At 43.6% G+C, this 22,845-nt stretch overlaps 2 protein-coding genes across 9 annotated transcripts in view; one reads left to right on the top strand and one right to left on the bottom strand.

Moving 5' to 3' along the window:
- Positions 1-8,520, top strand: part of RGS20 (regulator of G protein signaling 20) — a 79,207-nt gene extending 70,687 nt beyond the window's left edge. For all 4 annotated transcript variants that reach the window (XM_007168605.2, XM_057532480.1, XM_057532481.1 and 1 more), the window contains 2 exons: positions 2,271-2,505; positions 7,696-8,520. In XM_007168605.2, coding sequence (XP_007168667.2) covers positions 2,271-2,505; positions 7,696-7,884 — 424 coding nt within the window. In that variant the 3' untranslated portion in view covers positions 7,885-8,520. The remainder of the gene's footprint in view (positions 1-2,270; positions 2,506-7,695) is intronic.
- A 6,828-nt stretch (positions 8,521-15,348) lies between these two features.
- Positions 15,349-22,845, bottom strand: part of TCEA1 (transcription elongation factor A1) — a 33,105-nt gene continuing 25,608 nt past the window's right edge. For 3 of the 5 annotated variants that reach the window (XM_057532476.1, XM_057532477.1, XM_057532479.1), the window contains 3 exons: positions 21,264-21,410; positions 18,586-18,657; positions 15,349-16,886 (listed from right to left, as the gene is read on the bottom strand). In XM_057532476.1, coding sequence (XP_057388459.1) covers positions 16,878-16,886; positions 18,586-18,657; positions 21,264-21,410 — 228 coding nt within the window. In that variant the 3' untranslated portion in view covers positions 15,349-16,877. Of the gene's footprint in view, positions 16,887-18,585; positions 18,683-21,263; positions 21,411-22,845 lie in introns of all 5 variants that reach the window. The other 2 variants (XR_009005845.1, XM_057532478.1) reach the window with 2 other exon arrangements.

The following is a 22,845-nucleotide window of genomic DNA, read 5'->3' as shown; positions in this document are numbered from 1 at the left end:
CTCAGCTGACTACTCGCTTTCTATGACCCATTTTGTCTGGTCTTCAGCTTTTTTATTTTTTTTTGGCCGTGTGGCGCAGCTTATGGGATCTCAGTTCCCCACCCAGGGATTGAACCTGGGCCATGGCAATGAAAGCCTGGAATCCTAACCACTGGAGCACCAGGGAACTCTCTGGTCTTCAGCTTTTCACTGATGTTTCTCTGCTGGGTCACTTATAATCCATCTTAAAGATAGGAAAAGGACATAGAATTTACATTGTAAACTTTGCATATGGGAGAGTTTTTTCTATCATCATCGTATAATTAGGACAAGTTTGCTACATATCAAATTCTTTGCGATACACTGTTTACCCCCCAAAACTAAATGGAGAGCCTTTGGCAGTGTGGCAGATTAGATCATCTGGGGGCCTTCCCAAGACAGAAGAACAGATTTTGCATAAGTCTAAAAGTTTTTGCAACACTGGGCTCACAGAAAGTAAGGAAAAGGACAAAACACCTGAAAAGCAAAACCAAAAAAAAAGTAAGTAAAACCCTGAGCAGTGACTGCTAAGCACAGGACAGAAGTGTTTTCTCTCAGAGCCAGTGCAGAGGCGGTAGGGCAAGGAGCTGAAAGCCAGGATTCCAGGATTCAGCCCTGGTCCACGAAAGCAGCAGAAGTGGCCCCCAGTCAGTAGGAAGCACACACACATCCTCTCTGGAGGAAAGAGAATGCCATCAAATGTGACTCTCAGTTTCCCAAAGATTAAGACCAACCAAAAATTACAAAACTAGGGCTTCCCTGGTGGCGCAGTGGTTGAGAATCTGCCTGCCAATGCAGGGGACACGGGTTCAAGCCCTGGTCTGGGAAGATCCCACATGCCGCGGAGCAACTAGGCCCATGAGCCACAACTACTGAGCCTGTGCATCTGGAGCCTGTGCTCTGCAACGAGAGAGGCCACGACAGCGAGAGGCCCGTGCACCGCGATGAAGAGTGGCCCCCGCTTGCTGCAACTGGAGAAAGCCCTCGCACAGAAACGAAGACCCAACACAGCCAAAAATAAATAAAGTAAAAAAAAAGTAAAATAAAAAATAAATAAACAAAAAATACAAAACTAGAAGGACACAACCTACCACAAATGAGAGTCAGTAGAAACAACACTTGGATTTAGAGGCCAAAAGACTTCAGATGTTAGAATTATCTGCAATCAAATATAAAATAATGGTCTCTGAAATGTTTAAACCAATTAAAGATGGAATCACAAAAATGAGTAGGCTGAATTCAACTATCAGAATTGTCCAGGAAGGGAAATTCCCTGGCGGTCCAGTGGTTAGGACTCTGCGCTTCCATTGCAGGGGGCATGGGTTCAACCCCTGGTCAAGGAACTAAGATCACACAAGCCTCAAGGTACGGCCAATAAATAAATAATAAATAAATAAATAATAAAATAAAAATAAAAGCAGAGTCTTTAAAAAAGAAAAACAAAAGAATATATTCTTCAGGGATACATCCATACATAAAAACTATGAAAAAAACAGGGTAAGGGAAAAGAAATTAATAAGGATCATTGTTGAACAGATTGTGCTTTCTGACCTCAATATAATGAAAATGTAAGTAAAAATAAACTAAAACAGGGTAAGCCCCCAAATCAAGAACAGCAGTTCCATCGGGGATGGAGGGGGGGGCGTCCAGAGGGCAGTGTGCGCACCTGGCACCCAGGTGAGTGCAGTGCCGCCGATGGCCTAGGTCTCCAGGTAAAAGTTGAATCCGTACGTGCTCATTTCGTCATCGCTGTTCATCACTTGCCGTTACTGGACATAACTTATCTTCTTTTCTTTCTCTCTTTAACATTCTCTTTTGAATCTTTTCGAACCCTGGCCAGACACTGCCCCATGACTGTTCTGGAAGCCAGGTGGTCAGGCCTGACTTGGGTCTATCACAGCCGCCTGGGGAGTTTGTGGTCAGGTGGTTGTAAGAATTTTTTGTTTTACTTTTATAATTTAAAACCTTTGCCAGGATGTGCCTAGGTGTACAGGCTTGTTCTTAGCAGTTATTCCAGCAGTTTGGTTTGCAGGCCCTTTGCCAGCAGGGGTGCCGTCCAGCCAGACGGTTGGAAAGGGCCACACGTGTTTCTGCCGAAGGCACAAGGAAATGAGAGCGGCTCTTTCTCTGCCTAAAAGGGCCTAAGGGCACATTTTCATTCTCAGAGCGAAAAGGACACGTTGCTCGGGATGAAATTCACACCAGCCACCAATAGCTCTGCTCCCTTCGCCCCTTTCTCCCGCCCCGCCCAGCCCGGCCCCCGCCCTGGAGGAGGCCAGCGCCTGGGCTCAGTCCTTCGACAAGCTCATGCTCACGCCCGCGGGACGCAACGCTTTCCGGGAGTTTCTCCGAACGGAGTTCAGCGAGGAGAACATGCTCTTCTGGATGGCGTGTGAGGAACTGAAGAAAGAAGCTAATAAAGCCGTGATTGAAGAGAAAGCAAGAATAATATATGAAGACTACGTTTCTATTCTTTCTCCGAAAGAGGTACGTACCCACCAGAAACGTCCCCCAGGAGGCCGTGGGTGAAAGGAACCCCTTCAGTGTCTGGCCACCCGGCCCGGTCAGGGCCGCTCCACCATTCATAGTGTGCAAACGCCTTGGGGGGTGGTCCCACCAATGGGCGCCAAGTGCTCCCCGAAATCAGTCAAAGATTGTGTGCATTTTCCTGGGAAAAGTATCTATAACTTTCATCCGATTCTCTAGAAGGAGGCGTCTATGCATTTTGCTGTAAACACTGTTTTAAAATGACACCCTATAAGCATTCCTTTAAATAAAATTATCCTTTTAATCTGAGCAAAACCTCGTTTACAGGTGCCCTGATTTCAGATGGAAAGAGCATCACTAGTATGATGCTGGTGTGGCAGAGGTTCGCCCCAGTGTCCCTCTGTTACGTCAAGAGAGATGACCAGATGAGTGAAATCATCAAGTTTCCATCTCTCAGGTCGCATTCTTCCAAATCTAAAATCTAGGAGGTCAGGTTGGCCTCAAACCCAAGTGCCTTGTAGCTCCGATGGTAGAATCCCACATGTGCCGCTCAGAATGTAAAGCTCATAAAACAGGACCTCTCCTGTCAGGGAGCTCACAGACAAGGGGGCAGCAGACATGGGGCCCCGGGTGCGACGTCTTGGGGTCATGACGGGCTGGGGGACGAGCCATCCCTGGGGGGCGGGGGGGATGAGGAAGAGGTACCTGGAGAGGCCATGGATGGGCCAAGGATAATGAGGAGGAAATTACCAGAAACGCAGCGGGATGAAGGCATCCCAGGGGACAGGACTAGATGGGCCAAGGATCAGAGCATGGGGTCACAGGAGCAGTGAAAGCGTTGGAAGGTTGGTGGCTGAAGTGTGAAGCGCTTACCAAACAACTGGGGCCGGTGGCCAACAGCGGGAGGAACGTTTAGGAAAAGAGGATGGTCCGAGAGCGTGGAGAGGTTTGCAGACCAGGCTGAGGCTTTCTGAGGTTTATCCCGGGAAGAGCTTGGATTTTAGCCTGGTAATATCATCAAACTTGGATTTTTGAAGACCACATGATAGATTAGGAAAAGAAGACCAGAGGCAGAGGCCAGTTAGAGGACGAATTTCAACCCAGACATGACGATGGTCCAACCAGGCCAGCTGAAGAGAAGCCAGAGAGGATGGCTTTGATCTGAGTCTGGAATGACTGCACGTCTGGTTTAGGCAGACAGGGTGGGGACCATGCTTGGGAGAAAGACAGTGGGACTCAATTTCGCTCCCTTAAGTTTGCAGTAAGTTGGAGATACTCCATTGACAGATGTACGGATACGAAGTTCAGAAAGTTCTTTCCATTTGGGGTTAACAAAAAGCAAGAGAATTTTTGTCCTTTAATGTATGGCTTCCACATATTTTTATTTTGTCATGACTTTCCTTTTTATTTTTTAAGGCAAGGTTTTTCATCACTGTCTTTCAAAGCGTTATACAACCAAAAAAACTTAGCAAATTTGTAAAGCAAAGATGATATAAAAAGACGACCCTTTCCTCCCAAATATAAGCATCTATTACTTGAAATGTAAAACCTTGAAAAGTTTAAGAGCGTAGACCTTGGGGTCAGATGCACTGGGGTTTGAGCCCCAGTTCTCTCATTTAATAGCTGCATGACCTCGGGTGTGTTTCCAAGCCTCTCTGCACCTCGGTTCCCTCCTGTGTAGGAAGGGGAGGTCCCCACTTGCCCGAACATTTGGGAAGAGTGAGTGACAGGGGGCCGATGTGAAGTCCTGCCCATGCCCGGCAGAGCGGGCTCACCCCGGGTGACCACCCTCAGCAACCCTGTGTCCATTTCCCGTCCTGAGCAGACCCTGTCCCCACCAGCACCTGAGGGACGGTCTTCAGATGGAGGCTGTAGAGAATGAAACAGTTCCATTTGCGCCTTAACTGTTGGTGAACTAGAATGTATTTTTTTAATTTATTTATTTTTGGCTGTGTTGCGTCTTTGTTGTTGCACGCGGGCTTTCTCTAGCTGCCACGAGCAGAGGTTACTCTTCATTGTGGTGCGCAGGCTTCCCATTGCAGTGGCTTCTCTTGTTGCGGAGCACGGGCTCTAGGTGCACGGGCTTCAGTAGTTGTGGCTCGCGAGCTCAGTAGTTGTGGCTCATGGGCTCAGTAGTTGTGGCTCTTGGGCTCTAGAGCGCAGGCTCAGTAGTTGTGGTGCGTGGGCTTCAGTAGTTGTGGCTCGTGGGCTCTAGAGCGCAGGCTCAGTAGTTGTGGCGCACGGGTTTAGTTGCTCCGCGGCATGTGGGATCTTCCCGGACCAGGGCTTGAACCCGTGTCCCCCACGTTGGCAGGCGGATTCTTAACCACTGCGCCACCAGGGAAGTCCCCTAGAATATTTTTTGATGTTTTCTGCAGTAACGCTTAGTCTAATTTTCTTTCTTTTTTTTTTTTTAAAGACTTTTTTTTGATGTGGACCATTTTTAAAGTCCTTATTGAATTTGTTACAATACTGCTTCTGTTTTATGTTTTGGTTTTTTGGCTGCGAGGCATGTGGGATCTTAGTTCCCCGACCAGGGATCGAACCCGCACCCCCTGCTTTGGAAGGCGGTGTCTTAACCACTGGACCGCCAGGGAAGTCCTAGGCTTAGTCTAATTTTCTAACAAGAGCAAGCAGGAGGCTCTCCCTCTCAGCCCACAGTGAGTGTCGAGTCCCCTCTCTGGCAGGAGCTGAGCTCCTAAGACCTGGGCCCTCCCACTCCGGAAGCTTCTAGGAGGGCATGGCCTGGTGGTGAGGGCAGCCGTGGGGGTCAGCTCAGGGTGGCTGGGAGGCTTCCCAGGACCGGGGAGCAACGTGGAAGCCAAGACCTGACAGAGAGGTACACCTAGCCAGGCCATTCTAGACAGTTCCCCTAGACAGCCTCCTAGAACAAAGACAGGCTAGTTCTCGCTCCTTCCTCCTTTAAATTCCAGGCGAACGCCAAGTTCCTTGAATTCTTGAGCGGAGCAGTGAGGCGGAGCTGGGGAGCCAGTGGGAGCAGGTCATAAAGGGCCTCCTACGTTTAAAGTTGGAACTTGCCAGCTTTGCGCTTGATCCTGAGCCCACCGACACCAGCACGAGGTCTGGAGCCGAGTGGTGGGTCCGGGGGTGGTGCGGAGAGGCCCTGGACTGCCGGCCCGAGGCCAGTCAGCAGGCTGGTGACAAACCCCGTCGAGGGGGTGGCTGACCTCCACGGGGGTCACGGCAGAGGGGAGGGGGGCGGTGGCCGGATTCGAGCCGCGTTAAAGAGGCGGCGTCAGCAGGGCTCTGTGCCGATTACAGAGCCAGAGGGGGGATGAGGGTGAGCAGGACCCTGACTTGGGGGATGAGGGGTCCCAGCCCTTCCCGAGCATCCCGGAGATGCTGCGCCCCCGTCCCGAGGTTAGGTTTGAGTAACGTGGGCAGGCACAGGGGCTTCCCAGGAGGAGGTGGAGAGATGCCTCTGGAAAGACACATCACTGAAGCCCGTGCTCAGTGACTTGGACAAGCACACTTTCGGTTTTGTATTAAACAGCAGCACATGCGGCACGTATCTCTCCTGCCCCCCTGGTGCAGAGACGGTGCAGCCAAGGCTCCGCACGCGGCAGGGAAGCCGTGGAGTCCTTCTTGGTGGTGGTGTCCGTTCTCGGCTGTCTGGCTCCCTCGGGCCGCTCTGGTCCGGGATGCGCTTCGTCCAGGACGAGCTGACATCGGAGTGCGAGGAGCCAGCAGCTCCCGGACGTCGTGGACTCCGCACACTTTGAATTCATTCTCATTAAGCCCTGACCAGCTACCACCTTCGTCACCCCTGCTTTATGGAGCAGGTTTTTTGGGGATTTTTGCTGCACCACGCGGCATGTGGGATCTTAGTTCCCCGACCAAGGCTCGAACCCACGGCCCCTGCACTGGGAGCTCGGAGTCTTAACCACTGGACCGCCGGGGAGGTCCCTATGGAGCAGTTCTTCAGGGCACAGTTCACTCTGCCTGAGGTCCCGCAGCTAAACAGAGACAGAGCCGGGAGTCACGCCCAAGCCCGTGCTATCGACCCTTCCACGGTGCTTCAGGTCACTTCTGCCTGACCCCAGCCTGGAGCTCCAGGTTTTAGCCCTAGTGTTCTTAGGCAGTTAGCCAGGGGTAAGTCAATGTGCGCTACCTTTCTTCCTTGCGGCCATAGTCCCCTCATTTTATTTTAGTTTATTTTATTATTTTTTTTTCAAGACAAAATTTTGCATTTAATTTGGTAAGATAGTCTAGTTATACAACAAAACATAATTACAGATAAAATTGAAGCACCTCTCCCACATTCCCCTTCTTCTCCCAGGATAGTAGTTACTATCCTGAATTTGGAGTTTGTCATGCTTACTATAAATATTTATGAACATAATATTGAATATTATATAATATTACTTTGCATGTTTTAAAACTTTATATAGAATCTGTGTGTGTAAAAGTTGTAGAAGAAAGTTCCCACTTTTTTTTTTAATTAATTAATTTTATTTTTGGCTGTGTTGGGTCTTCGTTGCTGCACGTGGGCTTTCTCTAGTTGTGGCGAGCAGGGGCTACTCTTCATTGCGGTGCGCTGGCTTCTCATTTTGGTGGCTTCTCTTCTTGTGGAGCACGGGCTCTAGGCGTGCAGGCTTCAGTAGTTGTGGCACGCGGGCTCAGTAGCTGTGGCTCACGGGCTCTAGAGCGCAGGCTCAGCAGTTGTGGTGCATGGGCTTAGTTGCTCCGTGGCATGTGGGATCTTCCCAGACCAGGGTTTGAACCTGTGTCCCCTGCACTGGCAGGCAGATTCTTAACCACTGTGCCACCAGGGAAGCCCTTCCCACATTTTTGAAATTTATATATATATAAAAGTCCCCTCATTTTCAAGAAGTAGAGCAGCGTTGTGGTTTTCTAAAGCAGTGCGATCCCCACCGGCATCTCCGAGAGAACTCATGAGAAATACAAACTGTCAGCCGCCCCCAGATCCACTGGGTCAGAAGCTCTGGGGGGGCCCCCCACACTTTTTAATGAGCCTTCCAGGGGCTTCCGATGCCTCTGAAGTTTGGGACCACTGTTCACTGTGTTCAGTTCCTCTTTCAACAGCTTAGGTTTGGGGATGACCTTGTTGGGTCTGGGATTTTTAAAACACCAAACAAGGTGTGGGAGTTGGGGTGTATGTCCAAAGAGGCCCTTGTCTGACACAGCCCCATGTGTCCCCGCCGGCAGGTCAGCCTGGACTCCCGCGTGAGGGAGACCATCAACAGAAGCATGGCCGAGCCATCCCCGCACATCTTCGACGACGCCCAGCTGCAGATCTACACCTTGATGCACAGGGACTCGTACCCCCGGTTCATGAACTCTGCTCTCTACAAAGACCTGCTTCGCTCCTTATCTGAGAAAGCAGTGGAAGCCTAGGATGTTCAAAATATTTATTATTAATAAAACAAAGAACTCGTGGACTCCGTGTAGGACAGGGGATTTAGAGCCAGTAGTGTCTTCTGCTGGGTCATGCTCGGGTTATTTTTATATTCTGCAGAAGGCTGTATATTCACCAAGTACATTGCGGCCACCTTTTGTGATACTTTTGGGAAAAATGGGGTACGGCTGTGTAGAAAGGTAGTATATTTACACTTACAATGACAGTAGCACGTTCTCAGTGACAAAGGATACACAAGAAGACACCACACTGCCTGCAGCATGTACATCCATGGGAACAGGACCCAAATTCCCATTTTATAAAGATGTGACCGCTACCTGTAAAACTGGTATTCTACTTTATCTTAGGATACATGTACGTAGATGCGTATCATGTGCGTGTGTATCTTACATGGTTAATGTAAAGCCCTGGGCTCTGAAGTGGATCAGCCTCAAATGTTTGATAAGAGACGTACTGCTTAGAAGATGCTTTTGTTGAAAAGTTACCTTTACTACCAGAATCTGCCAACCTGAAGAATGAATTTTCACGTAGGTGGTGTTCATCACAAAACGTTCAAATAAGCATATCTCCATTTTTACTATTGAAAGAAATATGGGCATTTTCACTCTAAAAAAATAAAGCACAAGAGTTTTATCTCAATCTTTTTTTCACATGTCACTATTTGGGAAATATAAGATTAAGTAAGTGGGGACACACGCAAGATTCTCTTCTAGCTCCCAGACTAGGATTTTCTTTTTAGATCCCACTATTTTTATCACAGGTGAATAGGATAACTTCATGGCTCACAGGTAAAAATATGGGTTTGTAGGCCTAAACCGTCCTGAAGAAACCCATCACTAGGATGAATGGGAAAGAAAGGCATCCAGAATCCGGAATAGTCTGAGTAGTGGGTTGGAACGTGATTTACATGAGGCCCTAATGGGACGGCCCTCCTCTTGGCCACCTCCCTTCCCTGGCCCTTCAGCCTGATGACTCCTTCCTTATGCTCTTCAACCCTAAGCCCTCATCCTCATTCTCAGCAAAACACCTCACCTCCCCCTTTACTGTGAAAATCATGCCGCTAACCCTGCACCTTCTCACGTGACATAAATCCGCATGGGTCGAGGTCAATGCCCACCTTCCCAGCCCAGTCCCAGAGAAGGTGCTCTTTCCTCCTTTTCAAGGCGTCAACGCCTCATGTGCTTCTATTTTTTTTTAAATTTTATTGAAGTAGTTGATTTACAATGATGTTGGGTTAATTTCTGCTGTACAGCAAAGTGATTCAGTTATACGTATATAGATTCTTTTTCCTGTTCTTTTCCGTTACGGTTTATCCCAGGATACTGAATAGAGTTCCCTGTGCCGTGCACCAAGACCTTGCTGTTTATCCATCCTCTGTATCAGAGTTTGCATCTTAATTCTGACTCCATGTTCTAGGGCCCCATTTTTTTCCTTAGACAAAGAGGACGTCACTGGGATCAAGGCATCAACACTGCCCTCCAGCTGTTTACATCCGAGTAAGGATGACAGGCGTGTGGGGCAGTGGCGATAGCAGTGGGGAGTACCGATCCAGAGAAGAGCTGAGCTCTGGAAGCCCTGGAGGCTACGGGAAGCTTTGGGGGCAGAGGTGACACCAGAGCTACAGCCTACAGGACAAGAAGAGTGTGTGTGGGGGGCGGAGGTGTAGGGAAGGCATTGGTACTTGGAGCAAACCCCAAACAGTCCAGTTCCGGCCTGTCAAGCAGGAGGTAAGTGGAGATGTAAAAGATGTGGAGGAGGAGCTGGAGCCGGGGGCCTAGGCTTTAGGCTGGAGTATTGACGGGGGATTTGTCAACACAGGGACTGGCTGGAGGGTTACAGCCTGAGCAGGGCTGAGCGCACATCCCTGCCAGGTGGACAGAGGAGCCAGCGCTCCCGAGGGACAGTTAGAGGAGCTCCTCGTCCCCATACCGGTGCAGGGAGAGCCGGGGGGTGCCTCTGGGGACACAGCAGCCCCCGGAGTGGGTGCTGCCTAGACTCGGCTCTTAGATTCCATCCCCCTTGACTTCTTTCCACACTGGAAGCTTCTTTGGACTCCCCTTCAATGCAACTCCAACGTTTAAAAAATTTTTATGTAAAATCTGACAGGCTGATCTTGTTGGGATGGATGGCTCCCCATTTGGAAAAAATGTATATAAACAAATACAAATTCCACATGGTTTAAAGGTCTAAAAGAACATTATAAGAATACTGGAAGAAAATGTAGGCAATATCTTTGTAACTTCAGATGGAAAGCATCTAAGCAAAACGTAAAATCTAGAAATCCTAAAAGAAACACTGAGATTGGATTATGTAAAAATTTAAATTCTGTACAACATAAAAACATAAAAGAATGAAAACACAAATATTATGCTATAAAACACACTCAAGATTACTATGCAGAATGTATTAGGAGTGTCTACAAATTAGACAACTCTCTAGACAGAAAAGGAAAAACACAATATAAACCATTAATGGAAAAAAATCAACTGGCTAGAAAACAAGAAAATAGGAACACAACATACACAAAATGATAATCATGTGAACTCAGAACAACGAGATGACAGTGGTTACCGTTTCCCCCTAGGTTTGCGAAAGTCACAAGGATAGCTCATATCCAGCATTAGCAAGGTGTCAGGAAATGGGCGTTCCTACGCTGTTGGCAGGTGGGTGAACTAGTCTGACTTTTTGGAAAGCAATCTGGCAATATCATTCTGCATGCACACGTCCACTAGCTGAATCCACCCGACAAAACATCAAAATCTACCCACAGGGGAATAGGTTTTCAAGGGAATGGTATATACCCCTAGACTGCTTGCCCTACGGCAAAGGTGAGTGGCATACACCTCCGTGCACTGGCAGGGAGTGTTCTAAGCTAAAACAGCGAACTGCAGGGTATGTATAATGTGTGTCCATTTATAACGTTAATAATGGCCATTCCCAAAAAGAGTCCTCTCACCGATGGAACTGGATACTGGTCCAAAGTCTTATTGCTGTAAATTATTGTTTAGTCCTTACAACCCTCTACGGTAGGATGCTCATCTTTACAAATGAGCAGAGAGAGGGGTGAAGTACTTGGTCAGTCTCACAGCTGGTACATGGCAGCTGCGTTTGAACCTGAGCAGACCAGAAGCCCACGCTCTTAACCGCTACGCAGGGCCCATTTCCAAGGGAAAGAGGACTAGATAGCCCGGTATGAGCACGTACACACACACCGACGTAACAGAGAAAACTACAGAGCCAGGGAGATCATTTTCTCTAGTTCACGACTTCCACATAGAAGACGGAGGTAATCCAGCCAGTTTCCCGGGGTGGTATTTGAGTAGCCGTCCAGCAGGCCTCTCTGTTTTTAGAACTCACAAAGGCTAAGGTGGCCAGTTTTTCTCATTGAACATGACAAAATAAACATTAAAAAAAAAATCATTCTTCATATATAAAGATGATACTGTCTTACACAAGTCAGTCAGGTTTGGTTTTTTTTTTCCTGTTAGTTACCAAATTTGGAGCTAAACCATTAAGCTTCTTTCCTGACATGTGTAATCAAAAAATTTCAATTTTGAATCATCTAAAGTACAGCAGTCATCAAACAGGGTTTTTCCTGAGTAATGCCAGCTTAATCTCATAGGGGATGAAATTATGGCCTTGACATTATAATCCATCCACTTGAATTAATTGTCCCAGTGGAACATTCTGGAAAGGCGAATAAATAATCAAAATATTAACTATAAGAAAACTAGCAGTTAAAACTTGATTAGCCTCAGAATGGGAAGTCTGAATAAAAAAATGTAATTATCTACTTAAAAAACACAAAAAGTTTTTAAAATTAACAGTATGGTGACTATAGATAACAATACTGTATCGCTTTGTTGTGCAACAGAAACACAGTATTGTGAAGCAATTATACTCCAATAAAGATCTATTTAAAAAAATACTGTACTGGGCTTCCCTGGTGGCGCAGTGGTTGGGAATCTGCCTGCCAATGCAGGGGACACGGGTTCGAGCCCTGGTCTGGGAAGATCCCACATGCCGCGGAGCAACTGGGCCCGTGAGCCACAACTACTGAGCCTGCGCGTCTGGAGCCTGTGCTCCGCAACGAGAGGCCGCGATAGTGAGAGGCCCGCGCACCGCGATGAAGAGTGGCCCCCACTTGCCGCAACTAGAGAAAGCCCTCGCACAGAAACGAAGACCCAACACAGCCATAAATAAATAAATAAATTAATTAATTAATTTAAAAAAAAGAAAATCTACCACCTTAAGGGATTCAAGGGCATGACTTCCCGTCTGACAGTCCAAGAGCTTTAAAAAAAAATAAAATAAAATAAAGAAGATAAATCTGTTTCTTAAAAAAAAAAAATACTGTACTGTATATTTGAAAGCTGCTAAGGGAGCAGGTCTTAAAAGTTCTCATCACAAGAAAAAAAATTGTAAACTAGACTTCCCTGGTGGCGCAGTGGTTAAGATTCGACGCTCCCAATGCAGGGGCCCTGGGTTCCATCCCTGCTCAGGGAACTAGATCCCACACGCATGCCGCAACTAAGGAGCCCACGAGCTGAAACTAAGGAGCCCGCCTGCTGCAACTGACCCAGCACAACCAAATTAATTAATTTAAAAAATCGTAAACTAGATGTGGTGATGGATATATTGTGACCATCACCTTGCAATGTACACATAGGTCAAATCATTATGCTGTACACCTAAAACTAATAGTGTTATATGTCAATTACAGCTGACCCTTGAACTACATGGGGGGTTAGGGGAGCCAACCCTCCACCAGGTTAAAAATCTGCACAGAAGTTTAGCTGGCCCTCATGTCCTAGGTTCTGCGTCTGTGGATTTAACCAACCGTGGGTCCTATGACACCACAGTACGTATCAAAAAATCCACAAATAAGTGGACCCAGGCAGTTCAAACCCGGGTTGTTCAAGGGTCAACTGTATACCTCAATTTTTAAAGTTTTTAATGGGGAGAGGATTAGTGAGCATTTGATCTTATGGATATGTTTTTAAATTATGAATTTAAAAAGAGGATGAAGACTGCAATTATTAAGGGGGCAGGGATGGACCCATCAGTGAAACAATCCCCAGATGAATCAGCCTGATACTGACCTGTGACTTTAATGCTCCTTCTGGATCAAAAATGCTTCTGCAGTTAACTGGAAATCTTAGTAGTGTTCCCATAGGTTTTGATGTTCTGTTATCAGTACTTTCATTTAGAATCATACATTTACTTAAATATTCATCCAAAACAATTTAGGATGAAACCATCTTTTTTCCGTTGCTTGTTACAGAAATCTACAACTAATTTAAACACAAAGGAAACTGACTGGCTTTCATTAGCAGCAAGTCCAGGGTAGTTCCAACACCCACGTGGCTGGACCCAGACCTTCTCCCCATCTCAGCCTCCCCCAGGCTCATCACACACAGAGGGGCTCTGCACACTCTTGGTAAAATGGTACCGGGAGCCCCAGGGGCAGCTCCTGCTGGCTTAGCTCGTCCAGGAGAAACAGTGCTTCTCCCATCTTTCATAAAGTAACCCCAGGAAACGAGCATGGGGTGGGGTGGGACACTGAATGACAGACCCACCAGGGTCACATGGAGGCGAGGTGTCCCCTAAATGAATCAGAAAAAATGTTTGGGAACTCGTGCCAAAAAATCGAAAGATACAGTTATGCCCTCCCTTGCCAGTATGCTCACAATTTTGCCTTTTTATTATCAGCTATACTTTCCAACGGCATTATTACAAAAATAACTTGGATACACACTGTAAACCACATATAAGAGTGAAAAAGCCTTTTTATGTCAAAGCAGCTCAGCCTTCCAATTATGAAAGCACTTGGGCTAATTTAACCGGGCTGTAGGGCACATTGCACATGAAATGCTGTTCCTCTCCGCAGTCAGGGCCACGAAGGAAAGAATAGTCATAACGAGCTGTCTTTGTACAGCGCTGGCGAGAGGAAGCAGAACAAGTCATTGGAGGCAGTCACCTGTGCTCTCACTTCCACCCCCCACTTGGATGAACAAGTACCAGAGTGCACAGGTCCGACGCGAACACTTTTTTAATTAATAATAAAACGGTCGCATCACTTTGCAGAACTTCAGTACCGAAGGAAACCTCCCGAGACTCGAGCTTGTTACTGCTTCCTCTGGAGCTGGAGTCTAGAGCGTCGCCAACACTATTTACCTGCCCTCCTCCCGCAGGTCCTCAATCGTGGTGGAACAGTCTTCAGGTCCCAGCTCCCACACGGTCAAGAAATGTGACACAAACAGAACCGAGAAAAACTACTTCACACACACCTCCTATGTGACATCCATTCTTCGAGGGGCTAAATACAGCAGTGAACGAGTTTCCCATCAAAACGCACGGACTCCACCTTCCCTGAGTTACAGCTATCGGCCACAGCACAGCCGCGTGGGGAGACTTCCGAGCACACTTGTCTACTGCTCTGGACTGACTGCACTTACAAGCTTCCTTCAGCCTAATTCTTCCATTGCTACCTAGGAACTCATCAGGCAGTAACTCTGTCCTACTCGCTGTGAGGTAGCATCTTCAATGTTGGTATTGACACTCTGCTTATGTTTGAAGCTTACAGAAGTATGTGGATTTTATGTCAGTGCCTATTCACATTACATTTCCCAGTGGGATGTTCAATTCTTCTCAAACAGCTAATTTGCTCCAGCTAAATGGGGTGGAGGTGGGGCCCGCCGGGGGCAGGAAAGAGGAACTGTTGATGAAAACTCCTTAAATCTCATGACTTTAACTCTAGTTTTTATTTTGATAATTCAACTCAAATCCCCGAATATCACTCTGACCTGTAGACAATCACTGTCAACGTCTAGTCTCGTTAATACTTTAAACATTCTTCCATCTGTGAGGACAGATTTGACGTCTGCGTGTATGTAAGCATTTCAGAACTCCTGCCACGGCTTCTCAACGTTCATACCAATGCTCATCACCCGCAGATGAGCAGGAAAACCAAGGTGGCGATATTCTGCTTTCCTGGGACAGTGCTTCGTTAACTGCCACTACACCTTTCTAACTTACTTCCTGTATATGTTCATTTAACACAGTGACTTTGTCCTGGAAATAGACGTTAGCAAATATTACCCTTGAGAACATTCACTTCCAGTTACATTGTAACTGGCTGGCATTTTCCAATATAAGATTCACTATTTGGTCTCTCATATTACGTTAAGTGCACACAAGGGATGCACTCACGTGCTCTGCTCAGAACCAGCCTGCATCCCTCACCAGGGGTCCAGGAAAGAAGACAAACGTGCTCTGTACTACTGCTCAGTACTAGTCCCTTAATACTTACAACCAGGCAGCCATCACTTAATTAAAACTGGACTTTAAAATCACCTTAATAGTTGGGAAAGTAGGACTTTTTAAACAAAAAGTAAAGCAAGCATCAATATCTAAGTAGAAATGACAAAATGTGATACATGTTTAATAACAAGAAACTTTATTAACAAATTTAAAAATGGATCACTTAATTTAAAAGTGGGACTATTTTAATTTTATTCTTATTAAATTCATTCTTTCAAAAATGCACGTTATTTTTCAAATGATAAAAGGTTACTCTGTGACCTGACAAAGTAGAGGTGGGATGGTACCAGTGGGCCAGTTCCTCTATGTGGGGTCTGAACATGGACTTTTAGATGTTGTTTTCTCTATTACATCAAACTGACCTGCAGGAAGCAGTGGAGAAAAGGGAGCGAAGGGGAGTGCAAAGCAGGTACTCAGATCTTCCTATAGAGGTTTGAGGGCACAGACGGAGCACAGTGAAACGTGGACTTTGTTAACAGTGGCCTTAAGATGTGCTAGACCAAGTGTGAAAATCATTTTTTCTTATTCCTAACAAAACAGATGGCACACGCTTAACTGTAAGGTCCTTCCTGTGAATCAGCTGCGTTACAGCCCAAGTATTAGTCTGTTCCACAACCTCATTCTTGTGTGACAGAAAGAGAGTCAGGACAGAAATGTGCTCCATTAGTGTCCATACGGAAAGGCCACAGTGTTAATGATTTATATAAACCTTAAAGTCCTTGGTCAGCACAGATTTCCAAATCAAAGTTAAGTCATGAACTGTTTGTAAGAACAACACTATCCTAAAATGCTAACATTTTCTTCCCAGTATGTCTTCCTACAAAAGGAAAAAACAGAAGTTTTCATTCTTTGCCTGAGCTGGGATTTAGGAAAAGCCTACTAAACTACAACAGTGTTCTGCAAAAGTAAAATACACTACAAAGTCAAACAGGTAAATAAACAACAAACCAAACTGATTTCAACAAAGTCAAGTCATGTTTCCAAAAGTAAAATCTATTACAAACAAGTAATAAACATGTACAAGAAATTACAAGAAATGAGGATCACAGTTAGTTACAAATGCAAAATAATAACTAATTATCCCAGACTTGTGAACATAATAATTAAAATCAATTTCATATGCTAGTTGAAATATTATGTACAATTTAGATAAGCTGGTCAAGTATTATCTGAATACACACCATGTTTGATAAACTTATAATTACATTACCTCTTCTCCTCTTTTAATATTTGCAGGTACATGCCAATATAGGGAAAAAATGTAATTTCCATTTGTGTATTAACTGAGAAGAATACCATTTTTACTGTGTATGTTTCAGATTGTAAAAAAGTTAAGGTACATTTTCCTTTATGAAGGAAAAAAAAAGGTAAAAATAAACTGCCAAAAATTTAATATCAACTTACTTATAAAAATGGAAAAAAAAAAGTTTTGAAACAGATACCATACAATTATTATGTGGTCTCCTTACTGCTCTGAAACTACAGAAGGCATTTAAGGAAGGGATCCTATGTCAAAAACAGAGACTAACCCAAGGGATATATGTTACTTTAAAAATCTGATTTGCCAACTAGTTGGTTGGCCTAGTCTTAAAGCTAATTACAAAATCCATTTTCTTAATGGTCCAGACGTTTTGCCAATTCTTCCAACTCAACAGAACTGTCAAAAAAGAAGAAATATTTTGTGAGACCTTTAAATACAGACAATGGGGTGTACCCCTTCCCACATTTAACACAGCATACACCTTAAATTGCTAAAGAAAGAGGCATTTTTTAAAAAGATGCTGTGTTTTCCAGACATGAATAGTCACCTATATTAAGTGTTTGGCTCTTCCAACTTAGAATTACTAGGAATACATAAATAAAGAAACAGTATAAAATATTTTCTTAAGTACCTCTCTCCTTAATTTCAGGTTAAAAAAATTAATTCCAAATTTGAACTTCTAGAGTAAGCCACTGTAGGCATCAGCTTTCTACATTAAATTGAATTTTCTTAAATCCAACAGGAACTACGTCAGCACTTAAGCAGCAAATTGCCTGCATTCAATACAAACTACAATATACCCAGTCCTCCTCCTCCTCCTCCTCCTCCTCATCACCTTCATCATCACGATGCATCATGTAAACAAGTCCAAGAGCGCTCTGGAAAAGCCAGATTTGCCCAACAGGACTGAAAAAAAATGAACATCCCTCTCTTAGACCAATTAAAAAGCCTGCCAACTCAGGAAGGGAGACACTGTTTCAAGCCATGAAGACACTCTCAGTACCATTAATCTCCCGGCCCAGAACGAATCTTTGTAATAAAATGTGTACTGTCCTCAAGCCCGGAAAGAGTGCCGAGAGCCAAAGTCTCACACTATACTCGAGAAGGATATCCTCCCATTGTCTGCCTTTTAATTCACTTCTGATTTTCAGAAAATGCTTTAACCTATATGAATAATTCAAAATAAGCATTAGACTAAAAAGTCTAATGTAAGTATAACTTAAAAAAGAAAAGAATCTTATACAAATTTCACAAAAGCTAATAAAAGTAGCCAGCATTTTTGGAGCACCAACAATGACCAGACACTTTAAATATATTATTTCTACCACTCACCACACCCTGTAACGTGGGTCATGAGAACATCACAGTTCGGTAACCCTAAGTGGCAAAGCAGTTCAAAGCCTGTTTGGCTCCAGGGAGTATCCTCCTACCGTATGAGCCCCCCCAGTCGCACACTCCTAGTATCCCCAACTCTGTCTCAGGTATGATGTGTAATTCTTCTCCCAATTTTAAATTATATTTCTGTGGCTCACAAAAATCACTCAAGAATGAATCATTCAAATAACATAACTTGCCTGTGCGGGGCTAATTCAAGAGAACACAGACCGTACAAAGGAAGGCTTAGTGGAAAGCCTACGAAACCACGGCGGTGCTCATCTGGATTTCCTAAAATAAACACTAAAACCATCGGGCTGGATTTCAACAAGGTAGAGTAGTTTTTCCAGAACCAAAATCTATGAAGACAAGCCATACACTTGTACAGGTTTTCCGGAAGAACAAGAGTGGAAGCAACTGAATGGATATAGTATATACAGGACTGTGACACTGTAATGCACATTTAAGATTCAATCCTGTCATTTCTGCAACAAGACGACATGAAGGTTGGCAAATTAAGTCAACCTCTTTATTTCTAGTAGGGCAGCAAACAGTACGTTCCACGACAGACTGCAGCCACGGCCTTCCCCAGCACTGGGCAGCGTGAGCACGTGCACGCACCGGGACATCCAGGCGGCCCCCGAAGCAGACCCGGAGAGACCAGCCCATGGAGAACCACCCCACGTAAACAGGTGAGACGGGAACCCCAGGAGGCGCGTACCTTCCACCGGTTTCCACACTCGTTGCAGACAACAAACGTTGTCATCGGTTCATCAGCACTCCGTGTTTGGACCTGCGGCAAAGTCAGGTGAAAAATACTACTTTTCACAATACTACAAAAAGTCCAACCTAATTAAGAACGGTACCACAGTAAAATGTATAAGAGCCCGAAACAAGCTCAGATAAGCGAAATAATGTCAAACAAACACACATTTCCAAACTTCATTTTTCTAAGTCCTTCCTTGTCTTTTCATCTTTTATCTGTTCATCTAAAGTCACACATTATACTACTGATAAATGGCTAATAAATATGAAAATTTTTCATCATAACTAAGAAGCACAGAAATGTTAATTAAAAGACATGTCAATTTTCTCTTACAAATTAGCAAGGATGTAAAAATTACAAATATTTCATTATGACAAATATAAACTGCCACAACCTTTCTAAGTTAGGCAGCAACAAGAGCCTTAAATACCCATCTTCTGTGACCTAGGAGCTTGATATCTGATCTATCATAAGATGGTAATTAGAAACACAAAGATCTGTGTGCAGCTCAACATCACTAATCATCGGGGAAATGCAAATTAACACCACAAGAAAATATCACCTCACACCTGTTAGAATGGCTATTATCAAAAAGACAAGAAAAAGCAAGTGTTGTCAAGGGTGTGGAGAAAAGGGAACCCTTGTGCACTGCTGGTGCGAATGTAAGTCGGTGTGGCTGCTGTGGAAAATGGTGTGGAGGTTCCTCAAAAAATTAAAGACAGAGCTACCATACGATCTAGCAACTCTGCATCCTGGTACACATCTGAAGGAAATGAAATCAGAGCTACCATACGATCTAGCAACTCTGCATCCTGGTACACATCTGAAGGAAATGAAATCAGAGCTACCATACGATCTAGCAACTCTGCATCCTGGTACACATCTGAAGGAAATGAAATCAGTGTATCAAAGAGATTATCTGCACACATGTTCTCTGCAGAATTATTCACAATAGCCAAGACATGGAAACAACCTAAATGTCCTTCAACAGATAAATGGATAAAGAAAAAATGGCATATATACACGATGGAATATTATTCAGCCATAAAAAAGAAGGAAATCCTGCCATTTGAGACAACATGGATGAACCTGGAAGGCATTATGCTAAATGAAACATGCCAAACAGAGAGAGACAAATACTGTATGATATCACTTATATGTGGCGTCTTAAAAAAAAAAAAAAAAAAGCTGAGTTCACAGAAACAGAATAGATGGGAGGACATGGGAAGATGTAGATCAAAGGGTATAAACTTTCAGTTATAAGAAGAATAAGTTCTGAGGATCTAACATACAGCATGGGGACTACTGTTAGCATAGATCTTAAGCATTCTCACCAAAAAAAAAAAAAAAAAAAAAAAAGAATGAAAATGTGAGGTGATAGATGTGTTAATTATCTTGATCTTGGTAAGCATTCCATGATGTATATGTATATCAAAGCATCATATTGTACACTTTAAATATATACAATTATATTGGTCAATTATTTTTCAATAAAGTTGGGAGGGGAGATCTGTGTACAAGGATGTTTGAAGAGTATAATTTTATAATAACACAAACACTGGAAACAACCTAAACATCCAACAGGGAAATAATGAGATAAGTTAGAGTCTATCCATCTGATGGAATATTATACACAGCTATTAAGATGTTTATAAAGGTTTAAAAAAACAAACAAACAAAGGAAAATGCTTACACAAAGTGAGGAAAAGTATATAAAATGGTTTACAGTATTTAGCTGCAACTAGGTTTTTTAAAAATCCACAAAATACTACAAGCACCAAAATATAGATCATTGTCCTCTCTGGATGGCAGATTAATGAGTGACTTTAAATTTCTTGTTCATACTTTTCTGTATTTTCAAAATTTTCTATAAGTAGGTATACTTACAGAATAACAAATAAACTAAACATTATTTTTATAAAGTGCTTAATTTTCTGTCAATCAAAAAATTCAATCCCCTAAGTCTCTCTAGTAACCTGAAACAATTAGTTGTTCTTTAAAGGGAACATTTTGAATTTAGCAGATTACAGATATAGCACAAACAGCCTAGTTAGCAAATGAAATTAATGACAGTGAGAAAAAATTTTGTCACATATGCACATACAATCAAAACTATAACGCGGCTCTTTTCAGCGGTTCAAGAACAAAAAGGAAAGTCAGTCACATCATATATGAAGATAAAAGCCATCAATATGTTGCAAAAAAGGAATAAATATCTGGAAACCAGTTAACCTAAAAGTACCCAGGCTCCGAGTGAGGAAGAGCAAAGAACTTTCCCTAAATTACATGATCATGCCAAATAAAAAGAATTGTAGCCTGTTTATATACTAACCAATAATCAACTGCTTATTAGCTCTTAGAGAAAAAACATGGCCATTTTATTAAACTCTATAATATTTAATCAATTTCAGTTTGTACAGTTTTCACAGTAACAATTTCTACGGAAGTATAACTATTTCAACTTATTTTCAATTAACTGGAATCTGCTAGTATTAAGAATGCATTGTTATACTTAAGAGATATCTCCTCTCAAAAAATATCAAAATACTGGTAATTATCTTTACTACTTGTTTTGAAATAGGAGTTGTAAGCATTCTTAGTATGAAAATAAGAATCTATAAACAATCACAAACCTGTGTGTAAGTGCAGTTCTTCTTCTTGCATTTGCCACATGTGAACAAGTCCGTCTGGGTCCCACCTGTCTTGGCCATCTGATGCTCTCTGATGGCTTCTTTGGTCAAGTTTTTCCGCATCTCTTTGAGCTCATCGCTGGCCATCTCCTGTTCGGAAGGTGGCAATACCACTCAGTACTACGGGCATCTTCTACACATATACGGGATGCTTTTTATGTTCCCTTAGTTTAATACTAACAGGATCAAAATCAACTTTTAAAGTTTTAAAAGTGAAAAATTAATATTTTTCCTCAAAGAACTCATAAGAGTTTGCTTACTCTTAAAATTTTTTCAAACACTTATAAGTCTGCATGTGAAAACTGGATTTAATTACTGTTCAAAGGCTTATAAACAATGTAAGCCTGTAGCAATGAGCACCTCTAGGATCCAGACTATGGTCTCTACTACTGCACCCCACCGCCCACTACCGAAAAAGGAACCAGAGGCCTCTGGAGGAATGTCTGGTTCCAGTTTTGAGTCAAGAAAAGCACAAGATAAGTCAGAGCATCTTGTGCCAGAAAGCGCGGAAACTACCTGACTACTGTGAGTGAGTCACACGGACAGAGGAGCTACATGCAGGAGCTCCCACTGGCCAGAGGGGATGATTTCTTCAGCCAACAATACGAATTACTGAAAAGACCAATCCCCACTGGATAAATAAGAAGTCACAAGTCTGTGATGACACTTAAAAAAGGAGAGCACAAACGCTTGCAAAAACGGCAACAAAAGCCCCCACTGGCAGTTAGTAGGGCGCCAACTCCTCCTTCTGATAACTGTTAACCAAAAGGAAAGAACTACACATTTACCCTGCCTTTCCTGTCCTTACCAACAGTGTAACCAAGAGCCTTCGACTCAGGGAAAGTGCTCATCAAAGAAATCTAGCTAATAAATGTGAAAGGAATGACACAATTTTAGAAATCTCTATTTTGCAACTCCTAATGAAATCACCAATTCAGTGGATGAACACATAGATGAAAGGCTGATGCAGAACTTTACAACAGAGGGATGAGACTGTCAGTACACCAACCCCTGATCAATTTCCGCACCCTTAGAGCAACAAGATATGTGTCTCCTGATGTGATGCAATATGAAGTAAGAAGGACCACCGATGAAGTATTTATGCAGGAAAAGTTAAACTTGCATGTAACCAAGCCTATAGAACTAGCTTCCAGTTCATAGAAAATAAAGGGGACAGAAAAGTTAAATAACATCATGAGGAAGAAACAGGCAATTCATACTGTGAGATATACAAGAGATAAACTGGATTCTTCAACAGGTCAATGTTATGAAAAAAAAGGGGCAGGAGCAGGAGAAGAAACTGCTTTAGATTTAAATATGTACACACAAAATCTTAAGAGACCAAACTTAAGGTAACATCTAGACTTTGGATCCTGATACAAAATAAATGTACAATCAGGAACATAATACGAACATGAACTAGGTATTAGATATACCAAGGAATTATCATTAGATTTGTTAAATGTCATAATGACAATGTAGTTACATAAGAAAAATACCATATTTTTAAAGATATCTCCCAAGG

The sequence above is a fragment of the Balaenoptera acutorostrata genome, chromosome 17 (genome assembly GCF_949987535.1).
Source record: "Balaenoptera acutorostrata chromosome 17, mBalAcu1.1, whole genome shotgun sequence".
Taxonomy (NCBI): domain Eukaryota; kingdom Metazoa; phylum Chordata; class Mammalia; order Artiodactyla; family Balaenopteridae; genus Balaenoptera; species Balaenoptera acutorostrata.
Note: the sequence above shows the minus strand (reverse complement) of the source record. Positions and strands in the feature narration are given on the sequence as shown.